The sequence below is a fragment of the Lipotes vexillifer genome, unplaced genomic scaffold, assembly GCF_000442215.2.
Source record: "Lipotes vexillifer unplaced genomic scaffold, Lipotes_vexillifer_v1.1 scaffold921, whole genome shotgun sequence".
Lineage (NCBI taxonomy): Eukaryota > Metazoa > Chordata > Mammalia > Artiodactyla > Lipotidae > Lipotes > Lipotes vexillifer.
In genome coordinates this window covers 1,428,339-1,442,526 of record NW_006787800.1, presented here as the reverse complement: position 1 = coordinate 1,442,526, position 14,188 = coordinate 1,428,339, and the positions used below count along the sequence as shown (strand labels likewise).

The following is a 14,188-nucleotide window of genomic DNA, read 5'->3' as shown; positions in this document are numbered from 1 at the left end:
GACACCACCATCTGCTTGAAGGATACTGTCACATTTTCTTCTGCAAGATCCCCAAGAAACCTCCTGAGACATGACCTCTCACCACATCCTGGGTTTCCACACTTTCCACTCTTAGTTAACTTTTGTGTAGGTGGTTTAGAAGGCGGCGGCTAAGCCCAGCTCCCTCCACTGAGGGACAGAAGGCTCACAAACAGCCTCAGGGAGGAGCCGGTGGCAGGGGCAGAGGCAGCCTGGGACCAGGAGGAAACCTCTTGTTAATCCAGGAGACTGGATGGGTTAAGTTAGGGCCAGTTGTGTTCTAAGTGAGGGTCCGGGCTCAGCCGCAGCTATTTCCACCAAGGAAATAGCTTATCTCAGTGTTCATCGTTCTGTTCCCAAAGCCCTGAACCCTCAGCTGAGTTCAGGCAGGAAAGCTTATGAAAGGTGGTACTTTCTGTCTTGGATATAGATAGGGTGCCGTTATTTGGTTTTCAGATACATACATTCGAATTGAAGACCAGTGTCATTTGAGACTTAGAATTGATTTGTGTCTGAGGTACAGAAGTGATCTGAAATTGATTTGTGTCTGAGGTACAGAAGTGATCTAAATCCTTGTTACTTGACGTGGCCCACACACCAGCAGTGTCAGCATTACGTGGGGGCCTCTTAGAAATGCAGGAACGTGGGCCCCCATGTCAGACCCACAGAGCCAGAGGTGCACTTCAGTAAGAGACATGTATGCAGATTAGTTTGACAATGACCCTGCCCTAGGATCGTTCAGATGAAAGTAGACAAGCAGATGAAGCTGAGAAAAGTGGGTGGACAAGATGAACTAGGGGTTGGGGGTAGGAGAGGGATGTGAGTCCAAAGACATGGGTTGGAAACAGTTCTCTGCAGGGCCTGCTGAGCCAGTCTGAGCGGGACAGCACTCCAGTGCACACACAGCCCGATTTACCTGTAACTCACCATGTGACCACTGACTGGGCACAGCGACAGTTTGGAGTAAAAGAAAAATTCACTTCCAGCGGTCATTTCTCCTCTCCCCACAGGGGTTGACAGCTACTAGGGAGGTGAGGCATCTGTTTTCATCACTATGAGTCTTTCTAGAAGGAGCTGAGGATCATGATGAAGCAATTATTTCCTGGCATATCTGGGCTAATAAAAAAAAACAACCCTCACCACCATCCGTTTAGTTGTAGAACTCACACATTCAAGAGGTTTCACAATGCCAATTCCATTCTTTTATTTCCTCATACCACACTTTACTGCCTTTTTATAAACTGAATTTACACAAGCAAATTGCAAAGGAAAAACAGGTGTTCTTTAATCCTCCAAAATGCATGTATGAAATATAGCACAAACCCTAGTATCTATACATAAACAGGTTTAGCTGAAGCTTTATGGCAATTTCTTAAAATTAGCATGACAGTTTAGATATTTATGCCTGTAAAGTTTGCATAATCTACTATACATAGTTTTTTCAGAAGCAGTTTTAAGACTTTTAACTAACTGGGGAAAAAAAACTTCAACAAAAAGCTCTAACAATTCTGTGAAACTTAAATTATTTACAATTAAACATTTAGGGTCCTGATTCACAAAACATAGTGCATATCATGATTTATGAGTTTCACAGAGAAGGTAAGTAGTATGTAGAATAATCCCCAGGTAAAATCTAGAGTGAATGGCTTTTAGAAGAATGTCTGTAATATGCTTACTGGAAACTAGAGAAAAAGTAACAAAACAAAAACTTCAACAGCTGCGTTTGATTTGAAAATTTAAGTAGACAGCCGCAATCAGAATAAACAGGTGACCACAGCAGAAGAGCTGGTGGCATTTTTGACATTCCTCTTGGTATGTACAAGAAGAAAAACGATTCTCCCCCTTTTTTCCATAAAAAAATTACCCCCAATAATCACTACACGTGAACTCAGAGTCTTTCTCCAGAGTTGTCTTCAAACTTGATGCCAAAATTAGCAAACGTAGACAGAAAGTACTGTCAGTTCAGTGGGTTCTGTTTAGTGGGAAAAGCTTGGGACAGGGTTACCGAGGGGTTAGCTATTCCAATTACAAAAGAATCATCATAGATAAGGTGCCGGAAATCTAAGCTTCCCCTCAAAGCACTTTGGTGGATTCAATAGTGATTTCATGTATATGCCAAAGGAGATGACTCAAAGAAAATTAGCAGGACAAACTGTTTTCAAGGTGAAGTGATAGATTTCAGTGAATCAGGTCCAGGTAAAGTCTTTTTAAAAAACCCCAAAATTTACAGTAAACATTTTAAACTCTGGAATGCAGATATAGTATAGTCATCAGGAAGTTACATTTACAAAACCGTTTCCACAGTAGTTGCTCCAGAGTCAGAACTGAAAAATGTACAAGCCAGCTCACAAATGACTTTAGATACAGTGTTATTAAAATACATTGTTAATCATAAAAATACTTTACTATGTACATGTACACTGTATAAACTCTAGATTTGCCTAAACCCACTTCTGCCGAGCAGCGCAAGAAACAGTGCAGTGCTATTATCTGGTCCTCACACCATGCACACGGGCTGATCCTGCGGTCAGTCCTTCACTAACACGGTGAAGCACTCCTCCTTCTGCAGGACGTCTAGTTGGAAGAGTCAGTTTTACTTCCACTGTACTTTACTTTCCTAAATGCTGGTCCAAGTAACTCTGGGCATTCACATAATTCATTTGCGATTTGGTTACACTTTAAAAGAAGGCTATAGTTCATCTCGTCAGTTATTACACTGTCTTGCTTGTAGTCTGGATGGTTTGCGATGAACTCCCTCATCCATCTGGCAACTGTCATTAATTCTCCTGAAAAAAAAAAATTTTTTTTTGTTTTCAACAACTTAATGGTAGTGTTTTTTGTTTGTTTGTTTGGTTTTTTTTCTTTCGTGAGTTGACATTTATTGGCCCACATAATACAATCCTGAAGGAGAATCAGTGTGGCCTCTTCTGGTGTAGCCACGTGGCAGGGGCCAGGAACGAGCTGTATTGCGTGGCTGTAATGTTTGAAGAATTCCTCCCAGGGAAGCGTTTCATGTTGCAGGCAGGCAGCGAGAACACACACATCTCACTGCTATGGGACCTGTTAGATGCCACCCACATGGTGATGCTGCCGGCTCTAAGACACAGGAGCCAACGTGTGTGGACTAGAGCCCAAGTTCTCCCATCTGGCCAAGTCCTGCCCATTGCCAGTGTCACGAGACTGCCCCGGGACAGGAGGGCCCCCAAGTTCCCCAGAGCCATCTGATCAAAGAGGCGGAGAGAATAATGAAAAGTAGATGCATGAAGACAGAAACGGGCAGATACAGCATTTGGGGGGCGGGGTATATCCTTTGTGGATCTGGAAATTTTACAGAAGCCTCAAGCAAAATACAGATGCCACTGCTACTGTCCTCTTAGTCACGGCTGACATCTCCCCAGCCACCATGATCTCAAAGCTGTGAAAGTGGGGTTCCAGGGCGCCCCTGTAGGGAGGCAGGCTGGAGGGCCACCGTCCTAGCTGTGCTATTAGTTAACCTGATGACGGGCTTAGACTCACTGTGCAAAGAGCCCAGGGTGCCTCACGACACACACAGTCGGGCATAAATGTCGAACAGGCAATCCAGATACTGTATTTCGTTGCCTAAGAGGCCATCGGCTTAAAGATGCAGCGTTACTGTATGAACCAGTAAGAAAAAAAAGCACTGCTAATCAAACTGTGACTGTCAAAGATTACAAGGTGTATCCAACCGCCAAGATGGTACAATGTGGAAAAATGCATTGATTTAGGATACCGTATACTTTAATAAAAGACTGCTTTAAAAACTGAATATTGTAAGATTGTGAGGTTCTGCCTACGTTAAGAGATTTTTTAAAAAGCAAAGCGCAGAATGCCATACCGGATGCTCTCTTCTTAATCAGTTTCAGGTAGTTCAGAATACTGCATCTGGTGTCCACGTCCACCTCCATGTTTTCCAGGTAAGAGTTCAGGATGGGGATCAGCCCGGGGAACACGCCTTCCTGCAAGAAGCGGGGTGCGCTGTCAGCCGACTCCCCGGGGGCGGGGGGTGGGGTGGGGGGAGGGGCTGGGGGGCGGGCCCTACCTTGCCGTTGATGATGGTGTCGATGGTCATGAGCGTGTACTCCTCGGCTGCTGGCTCGGTGCTGCCCGTGGTCTTGCCGCGGCCGTCCACCATGGCATTGCCACCTGCCAGAGGGGCGCAGAGGGTGTTAGTGGCCCGTGTGGCCTACTGGGACCCCAAAAATGCAAGAGAAGGCAGTACCTTTGCAAATATCTTTTCTGAAATAAAACAATCCCTGCAGGACGGCATCTCGCTTCTGTGCTACTTTCATGTTCTCATCAACCTGAAGGAGGAAAACCATCGCAGCCAAGTCAGAACATTGCCGAGTCAGGGCACTCCCGCTCCGGCGCGTTTGGGGGCTGTGGTGCCTCGCTCACCTCATGGTCTGGACCCATCTGGGAAGAAGCCTCCCACAGCCAGCGCTTGCTGGCGGCCAGATAAGACTTTGCACTGTCATGTGGGGCTGTGTCCCTCAACCCCAGACTGCTGGGATGTGCTTTTTAATAACAACGGGTCAATTCTAAGAGAAGCTTACCTTAAAAATCAATGCGAAACTTACACTCATGTAGGCTGCCCCTCGAGGTCCCTTGAGACACCCTGGGATGAATCTATGGCACTGGGAGGTCAGGCGGCTGGTCCCTCCTCACAGCCCAGACTCACTCTCCTGCCTCTCCTGCCACCTGGAGTTGAGGGCTCTGCCCTCCCTGCCTCTGGGGTTTTGCTGCCTCATAGGCGGGCTGTGGGATCTGGAATAAGGGGACCCCTCCCAGGGCAGGTCACCGATGCTGCCTGCCCACCTGCGGCTCTGCCGTGCCCACTCCCTCAGGAGACCCCAACCCCTATTTGTGAATTCTCCATTTCTCCAGTGACTTTTTAAGACCCTCAAAGTAGAGCTTTTAAAACTTTTTAGTAGTAGTCCCTTATTTCTATAATGAAATCTTAGGGGACTCTCCATATACAAAACGGACACAGGTCAGAGGTCATGCTGAAGAGGGATAGTCAGTACAGAGTCTTTGATTACTTAGCTTTGCCCCCTCACACTGATTAATTCCTACCATTACTTCTTTTGTTTTAAGGCACATATGACCTTTGGATTAATCTAGATACAGGAACATATTCAAGCAATCTAAAATTCTATCATGGCTAGGAACATCTGGCTTCATTTCTAATAACGTTTGTATTTTTCTTAGTCTTGACAAAAATTCACAAAGATCATCAGTTTTAATTTCTGCTTTTATGAATTCCTTTTAAAAAGCTGTAATTTTACTACAGCTCTTTAGATTCTTATTTAATTACTCAGGTGTGATTTTCCCTTAGAAATTATCTTTGCCGGCATCATTTTCCTAAACAATCTATAATTCTAGTTTTTAAAAAAAACTTTATTGAAGTATAGTTGATTTACAATATTGTGTTAGTTTCTGCTGTACAGCAGTGACTTACCTATACACATATGTATTCTTTTCCATTCTAGTTTATCACAGGATACTGAATATAGTTCCCTGTGCTATACAGTAGGACCTTGTTGTTTACCTATTCTATATATACTAGTTTGCATCTATAATTCTAGTTTTGACTTAATCTAGAACCTACTAGGAAAACGATTTAAAATTTCCAATAGTTAAATGTTTCCTGAACATTTTCTTGTTCAGCTTTGGTGGGAATGTATCCTATACAGTGTCTACTTCTGAGAAGTGAAAATTTTCCTTAATTAATTTTTGTTATTCTTCCTCAGGGCATTTAAAAAAGGTGTGCCATGGTATAAGATTTGTGATCAGGCGACACAACCAAGCTTATTAACTGTGTCATTTAATCCCCCTGTGGCCTTTCTCATTCTTAGATTATATGGCCTGTCAGTTACTGAGCAACACGCCAGAAACTCTGCTAAGTGACTTACTCCATGAACCCCACATGGCCTTACGACAGCCCACGTGTCTCTGTTCTACACCTGCGAACTGGGGCACTGAGAGGACAACTAACTTGTCCAGGTGAAAAAGCTAGTAAGTAGTGCAAGTGATTTATGAACTGAGTGTTCACCTGGAAGCCACATCTTACCCACCGTACTACAGTGCCTTTAAATTCTTCTTATGCTGCTGAGAAATGTTTGCTACACTTTATGTTAAAAAAAAGAAAATGGCTCTAATGTTATCTTGAAAGAGTATATAAAATTGTTTCCTGTATCTCATTTAAGACCTTCTCACATTTTGTCTGTTAAGACTTTGCCCTTCCTGAATTGTTAAAAGGTCATTATGGAGCTCTTTACTGTCAACGTCTGTCCTTGTTTTAAGTATATTTTATGCAAACAACATGTACCATTACATTGCTATATCACCCGTTTTAGCTTTTGAATAGGAGAATTTAGTCTATTCAAATTTGTTTTCATCTTATTTTACCACTGTATGTTCTCTGGACCATAATGTCTTATCTCGGCCATGGCCCCAGACCCACTTTTGTGGCACCAGGAAGCTTTTTTTCCCACCTCTTTAGCTAGGAGATTAAAGGCGACAAATTCTATTTCTATACTATTAGTGGTCTTTCTTACTTTTAGACAAGTAGTTTTGAAATTCTCTCTCCAAATGTCAAGCATTAAGAAGTATCCACCATTCCCCTCCTTCCACTATCCCCTTGCTAGATAAGATTTTTGGCTTACTTTAGTCGTAACTTGATCTTTTTTGTTAGAATCACTTAGAATTTAAAGACTAGTTTGGCTGGCATTGCTCTAATTCTTTACCCTTCGGATTCTGTAGACATCTCGCCATCTCTTCTAGTGTTTAATGTTGTAGATGAGAAATGATATCAATTGATTTTCTTCTCCCTCTTGGCAGAAAGTTTAGGTATCCTAATTTTCTCTCCTGTCTGGACAACTGATCTTCTCTTTGAGATTCAGAAATTCCTAGACTTGGGTTCTTCTTTGAATAATTCTGTCTCATCCTCAGTGGACTCTCACTCAGGGGAAATTCTATTTCTTTATTTTCTTTATTGTATCTCACATCTCTTTTGTATAGACTGTTCTCTTCTTCTAAATTTTGATACAAACCCTGAACTTTCCAGAGAAATCCTCTCATCCTTTTCCCCATAATCTCTGTTTCTTTGCCATCCTGCTGGGATGAATCTCAGTTTGGTTCCCCTAAATCACAGACTTTGATCTTCAACCACACCTGCTTACTGGTAAGCATACTGAGTGTGGCTACCATGTCCCTTGTTTCTGAGAACTCTTACGTTCCAAATGTTCCTTGGTCCACAGGGCTTGTTTATTTAAGATGTGACCTTTCTCTAGAATTTCTTCGAGGGCACTAATGAGAATTTATTTAAAAATTATTTCCAGTTTCTAAATTAACTGTGTTTTGGGACTTCCCTGGCGGTCCAGGGGTTAAGACTCTGGACTTCCACTGCAGGGGGTGCGGGTTTGATCCCTGGTCAGGCAACTAAGAGCTCGCATGCTACACGGCCAAAAAAAAAAAAAAAATTAACTGTATTTCACTGAGGATAATATACTCTGCAGGCCCATGGGCTCTTCTCTTTAAAAGTTTTCAATTTTATACTGACTTTCAGACATCTATATCTCACCCCAGAACAATGTGGGTCCACCTATATGAGGATTTTTCCAGCAGTAAATACTACAGTATTCCATGATCTGCTGCTGGTTGAATTCTCGGATACGGAGGAACTGACTATACGTTACACGCATGTCAAATGTATTTCATAAGCAAAGGCTTGGACTGGCAGCTCACGTGAACCCCCCTTACGTGAGTTCATCTCCCCAGTGGCTGTACCACATTCCGTGTGTGTGTGTGTGTGTGTGTGTGTGTATGTGTGTGTGTGTGTGCGCGCGTGTGTGTGTGGTGGAGGGAGGTGCAGGCTGGAGAAGCCCCTCGAGGAGGGTGGAGCGGGGGAGGCGCAGATGCTGGGCTATGCAGCTTTATTCATGGGACAGGGCAGCTCTGCTTCTCTTCCCTCCAGCCCTGAGCCCCGGTAGACCCTCACTCTGCCCGGCAGCCTTTCCCAGCCACTCTCTGTGCCAAGAGACCCACTGGCCAGGAACCAAAGGTCTCTATACTCACTTGGCTACTGCCCCGCGGCCCCCAGCCTTGCTGCCTCACAGCCTGGAACTGTTCCAAGGCTCTGCCGGGAAACTGCTTCCAGAAAGCTCCTTCTTGGTTTTTGTTGGGCTGAGGCTGATTCAGATTTGTTTATCCAGTAGTGCAGCGCCAACTATGTTCTCCAGAAACCTCTCCAGTTTGGTTCCATTCCCTGCACTACCGAAGTTACGCGTCCCTCCGTCCTGAGTCTAATATTGTGATTGGCCTGGGACTGGACAGGACGAAACCCATTTGTGGGAATCCGTCCCGCCATCATCTTGAGTCAAAAGCCTCTAGAAACTAGAGATTGTTCAAATGCAACCCTAAATGGCTTCCAAATGGGCTGAGTAAGGAGCTACTATTAACATTGTTTTCCAGGAGTCTCCACCAAAACGGTACCAAAATCTATAGCATAAACTTAGGTTTAAAAAGAAAAAAAAAATAGGGTGGAAGGAGAGCATTTTATTCTAAGGGAGGAACAATCCTAAGTGAGGTCAGAGTTGAAACAATTATTATACATAAATGAGCAATGGATGATAACCTACAGACACCCAGCCCTACACTGAAACTCGTCCTTACCTTTGACAGCGGGATGAGAAAGTCCAGTTTGTAGGAAAGGATCACCCTGGTGAGCAGCACCACGAACACCACGTACGCGGAGTTCTCGAAGTCTGTCAACTGAACCTGGACACGGGGCCCGAGACATTAGGGGCCCACCGTGCAAACAGCTCCTCCCTGAGAGGCCCCTGAGGGTCATGTCTTTCCCAAGCATCTCCTAACCTCCCACCTGGGTCTGGAAGCCTCTGCCCACAATCTATTCTCAGAAGCAGTCCTCCCGAGCTGCTGCACTTGCGTGTAACACGCACACACGTGATCTGTGCTGCCTTCCAAGTAACCCGAGCTTCTGACAAGGGTGCGGGTGGGTGACAGGTGGCTGGGAACGCGTGCGTCCAAGTCGGTTCCTGCCGACGGGCTGCGTACCTCCATGGGCCGGAATTCCACTCTCCATCCAATGTCGGAGTTTGGAGGAGGAGGTTTAAATCGCATTGTCTGCCAATTTGTGGACTGAATATTCTGTATTCAAAAAGCAGAGAATAAAACCAATTTTCCAGTAAGGTATTAAGATGATTTGATATTTAATACGTGAAGCAGGCTGTTTACTGTCCATACCAAATGCTCTTCAATTTACAAATACAAAAAGGTACAATTTAAGATTTTCGTGGAGCGTGACCTGCTAGGGAGACAAAACAGCAAGTGCTTAACGGAAGTCAGGTGACACAATAGCAGTCCTGAAAGAAGCGGTCGTGTTATTTTTCTGTGCAGCATATTTGCATTTTTCATTGCTATGAAAACAAGAGAAAATACTCAATGAAAAATTCAGAACCGGAGAGTAAGAATCATAAAATAAGGGTACTTGAACCAATTTAAAATCTTTGCTGCACTGGGTCATGGAGGTCATGGAGGCTTCTACTGTCATCAACTCCTTGTCCCTCCAGACAACGGCCTCCACCCTAGATAGTGAAGTGAAACGCCTTCAAAGCAGAGCAGATACCTCAAAATGGTCGGACTCATTGGCATCGTCCAGGTGGATTTTCTCTTCAAACAGAGTCAGCGGGTCTCTAATGAAGAGATGAGCCACGTGCTGGGCCAGGAGATGATCGATGCCTGCAGAGAGAGGTCACATCACTCACTTCAGAGCTGTTCTCCATGCCCAGAAAGACGGCAGGACAGCTCGAGAAGTCTGAAGAAAGGGCATCTAGAAACTTAGGAAATGGCTGGGCTGTGCAGGATTCTCGTGTCTCCCAGGATTTTATCCTATGGAGTGTGTTCGCTCGTTACACAATGCCTGTGGGGGCAGAGCTGTGGACCGAGGGACAGACCTCCAAAGTCAGCTCCTTTTGCTAAAAGTCAAGATCTCACAAGTATCTGGAACTTGAAACTTTAAGAACAAGCAGCCTCATGAGAAAAGTTAAGAGACTTCCCACTAAAAATAGAAGCCAGGCCAGGAGTCAGCAAAGGAATTTAAAAGGGATTTGAAGAACTAAAGGCTTACAATCAAATCTAGACAAAAGGAACAGAGGCTCACCTTGCTGCAAAAGCTGTTCATAGATTTCTTTGTCTTTCGTCAGGTCGATGTCATTGTATTTCTCACCGCACTCAGATAAGTAACTGTCTATTGAATCGTATCGGGACTTACTGATCCTATAGTGGTTGTTCTTCAGTGGCTAAAATTGAAAAAAATACAAATGAATGCCATATAAAATGATGTGGAAACAAACTAACGCCCCAAGTAATTATATTAAAAGCCTATATACTATATATGTAATTACATAAAACTGTCCAACCTGAACACGAGATCCCCAAAAAAAGCTAGTTAATCCTGAAAAGTATTAGAAAAATTATATTAAAAAAATCTGGAGACAATTTAAGTAGCCTGTTTTCTGATATGACTTAAATATATATTTTTTTCTTTTTCTTTTTTTTAAAGTGGATCACCTTCATTCTCATTAAGATAGGAAAATGCCAATGTTGAAAGCAAAACTATAAAACTATAATGTAAAACAAAGCTATTAAAATGATTTCTGCTTTAGAGTTTATTTCTACTTAGAAGGCATGTTCAACAATTTATGAACAATTACATAAAGAGCAGAGCATCAATAGGGCAGCCCAGTCGAGAACATCAGAATCACCTGTGAGGGCTCCTTTAGTAACATGTATGTCTAGGTCCCAGTTCTGGACATACTTACTCACTGGGCTAGGGTGGGCCTGGGTACTTATTTTTAAAGATCTCTATAGGTGGTTCTGATGCACAGTCTTGGTTGGAGAGATGCAGTTCAACATGCAAACAAGAGGCACAAACCTACCCTTATTAGGCAAACCTAACCCTCTGTAACAGGCCAAAGAACCTGACAACAGATCACACTTTCCACAACAGAGAGCACCACAGACAAAGCACTCATGTAGCACCAAAAAGCTTTCTGGTAAAAACAGCCATCAGCACTGACTCCCAAAATATAGAAAAATTGTACTACTAATTTTAGAAGGTAAGACAAATACTGGTTTCAACAAATGCTGAAAATTAACTTAACCCCCCCGCCCCCAACCAAATCACATTTCCTACATTCTCACCCCAAACACACATTGTGGAGCCAAAGACAGGTTGATAACCTGTCACCTTCTTCCCATGTGTGACTAACCCACTCAGGATAAAAATTTAAGGGCGACTTCAAAACCGTGAGTAGTGACAATATCCCCATTTTACCTGCTGGACTTAAAAGACTATTAAGGAAAATCACTCCCACCTCCAGTCCTCTCTCCTCCCGAGTTCTATCATCTACAGATGCAGAAATCACGCCCCAGCGACAATCAATGTCTGACACATAGCCTCGGTAAAAAGGAGACGCAGCGCTCAAAGCCATCTAAAAACAAACAGAAGTCAGCACCTGCAAGTTCAAAGTGTCATTTACATGCTGGAAAAAGCTCCATGCAGTTACCTCTGGTCTGGAACAATCAGTTTATGCAACCCCTACAGGTTTCTACTACATCTACTGCACCTGCCTTCTCATGGTGAAACACACCAGAAGTGACTCCAATCCTTGCCTCTGATTCATTTAAATCATCTTCTCTATACCGTGAGGACAGGCGGGATGGGAGGGGGAAAACGGCTACGCTCAAGCTCGACACTTCAACACTAAAATGCCTTTACTGGCAACGGTAAACTCTACAGGTTAGACTCTTATCCATTAGCTCTAAGTCTGCATATTATTCATGTTAGTTCAGTTCTAAATGAAGTCTTAACTGGACTTAAATATAGTACATGGTCAGCAAATTTTGCACGTGCAGGTCTTTATTTTATACAAAGAAGTAGTTAAAATTAGGTGTGATTTCTACTTACGACAATTGGGCAGATAGTGGCCAACTGATCATAAAGGTATCTGGCCTCAGATATGCTGCAGGCTTGGAACGTTACCTGTTTAAGAATCCCAAGTTATTAAACAACAACACAAAATCAGTACCATCCTCCACAAGGAGCCAAGTCTGAGAAGGAAGGTGGTTGGTCATGGCATGTGATGGTCATTCCGTTGATGACAACATTGAACACAGGATTTTTAAGAGCTGTCTCGGATGAATTTTGCTAGAAAATGGCTTTAATCATGTTCACATCTACTATAAATAACCATGTTCCAAAGTTAAGTAAGGTTAAGAAGTCAGGAAAGAAAAATAAGACCTAGATTAACAATGAAGTTCAGCCAGGCGTTTCCTCTTCCACTGACTTATTTCCTTCTACAGCTGCCCATCCACATCTGTGGGCTTGTATACATTTTGGTACAAAAGGGGGATCTGGAGATGTGAACGATGGGTTTCAGAGTTCACTGGTGGCACAATGGGGGATAGCTCGGAAGGGGGCAGGACTGGAGGAAGGAAGAGAGGGCAGTTAAAACACTGCAACTGTCCAGGAAAAAACTGAGGAAGTCTGGTGGGAAGAGGCACAGCAGGGCCAAAGCAGGCCTGGTGACCAGTGGGCACAGAGGACTGAGGAGCGACCTGGGTTTTGGCCTGGGTGCTCCTCGGACAGATGGGAAGCAGCGGCGCCAGGACACACGGGCTTATGAGGCCAAGGAAGAGCGAAACAGCCCTGTAAGCGGCTTGGTCTCCAGGGCTGGGCCAGGAAGAAAAATCTGAGCTGGAGAAGTATTTGGGGAGTAGGTCCAGATGATGTACTAAGAAGGGCAGATTGCCCCAGAAGCCCGCACAAGCCAGGTAAGTAGGACTTAAGAGTTAGACAGAGAAGGAGATCACGTAATTGATTAGTGCAAATCCTCTCAAAACAATTACCCAAAAGAAACCAAAAAAAAAAAAAAAAAAAAAAAAAAAAAAAAAAGTGCTGCCCTCTGCAGGGCTGGGGCAGCGGAAGGGGCAAGGAACGCAAACTGTGGTTGTGTTGGCACATTCGTAATAACTGCAAACTGGGAACAGTTCTCATGTCCCGCTGTTATTTAATAATGACAGTTTGGATTTTGTGTTGGTGCAGTAAATAATTTAAGTGCTTAACAGTTGAACTAGCAGCTGAGTGAATGTTTACTATTCTAATCGCAACCTGTTAGTTCCAGTAGTTTTAGCCAGGTCTCAATTTTGCTTTTCTTTGTTTTGTTTTGGCTTTTGTTTAAATGGCAGAGGACTTCTGTTGGAGACTCAAGGGTCTAACTGCTGAATTCATGGCATTTCACGTCAGTGTGGTGACTGACTACAGAAAGCAATGTTTCAGACCATTTACTGTGTCCTGACTTTCCTACCATTTCTATGTGAATTATTAAGTCAGTGCTATATTTTCATTAAAACATAATGATAGGTACCCAGCCATTACAAATTAATTCAACACATGGAGAAGAGCTGTGTCACAGGTGTAAAGGAGCAAGAATGTCAAAGGTGAAAACAGAAACTGAGAAGAACTGACAGGTCACTAATAACCCAAACCAGGGCAGTTTCTGCCAAGAGGTGGAAATGCAGAAATCAGCTTGTCTGTGGGTGGGTAAGAGTTAAATGAGAAGTGGGGGAGATGGCGAGCAGAGTATTTACAGGCTTATCTGCTGTGACCCCACCCCCTAAAGTGTAAGCCCTAGGAGGGCTGGGGTCTGCCTTGCGGTTCTCTATCCCCAGTGTGTAGGACAGGGTCTGACACCCACTTAGTCCTTAATATTTATTAAGTGAATAGAGTATCTTGAAGGAAAGAGGGTGCTAAAAAGGAGAACACAGGAGCAAAGATAAGTTTTATTTTTATAAAACGGTGGGATACTTGAAAAGCTGACCCTATAGCCCAAACTTATATGGATTGAGATCAGGAATACCTAAATGTTCCCCCAAGTGTTTTGACTGCTGAATGCTTTTGAACATACATCTCTCAGTTTATTTAGGTCCTTTTTTGAGTTACTCTTAGCTATTTTAGAGTCTGTTATTTTTGTTTTTAAGAAGATCCTACGATAAGCATTTTTTCTTTTCAGTTTTTTGATTGGCTTCTCTTAGATGGCCTAGTTTATACTAGACAATTCACAGGCAA

General features: G+C 43.5%; 1 protein-coding gene across 2 annotated transcripts in view; it reads right to left on the bottom strand.

Moving 5' to 3' along the window:
• Window positions 1–1,977: 1,977 nt before the first annotated feature.
• The window catches only part of GCLC (glutamate-cysteine ligase catalytic subunit), a 38,618-nt gene continuing 26,407 nt past the window's right edge, over window positions 1,978–14,188 (bottom strand). The window contains exons 7-16 of one of the 2 annotated variants that reach the window (XM_007460801.1): window positions 12,029–12,103; window positions 11,436–11,552; window positions 10,220–10,358; window positions 9,686–9,798; window positions 9,115–9,207; window positions 8,713–8,817; window positions 4,259–4,340; window positions 4,079–4,182; window positions 3,875–3,995; window positions 1,978–2,804 (exon numbers count right to left, since the gene is read on the bottom strand). In XM_007460801.1, coding sequence (XP_007460863.1) covers window positions 2,593–2,804; window positions 3,875–3,995; window positions 4,079–4,182; window positions 4,259–4,340; window positions 8,713–8,817; window positions 9,115–9,207; window positions 9,686–9,798; window positions 10,220–10,358; window positions 11,436–11,552; window positions 12,029–12,103 — 1,161 coding nt within the window. In that variant the 3' untranslated portion in view covers window positions 1,978–2,592. The remainder of the gene's footprint in view (window positions 2,805–3,874; window positions 3,996–4,078; window positions 4,183–4,258; window positions 4,341–8,712; window positions 8,818–9,114; window positions 9,208–9,685; window positions 9,799–10,219; window positions 10,359–11,435; window positions 11,553–12,028; window positions 12,104–14,188) is intronic. The other variant, XM_007460802.1, reaches the window with a different exon arrangement.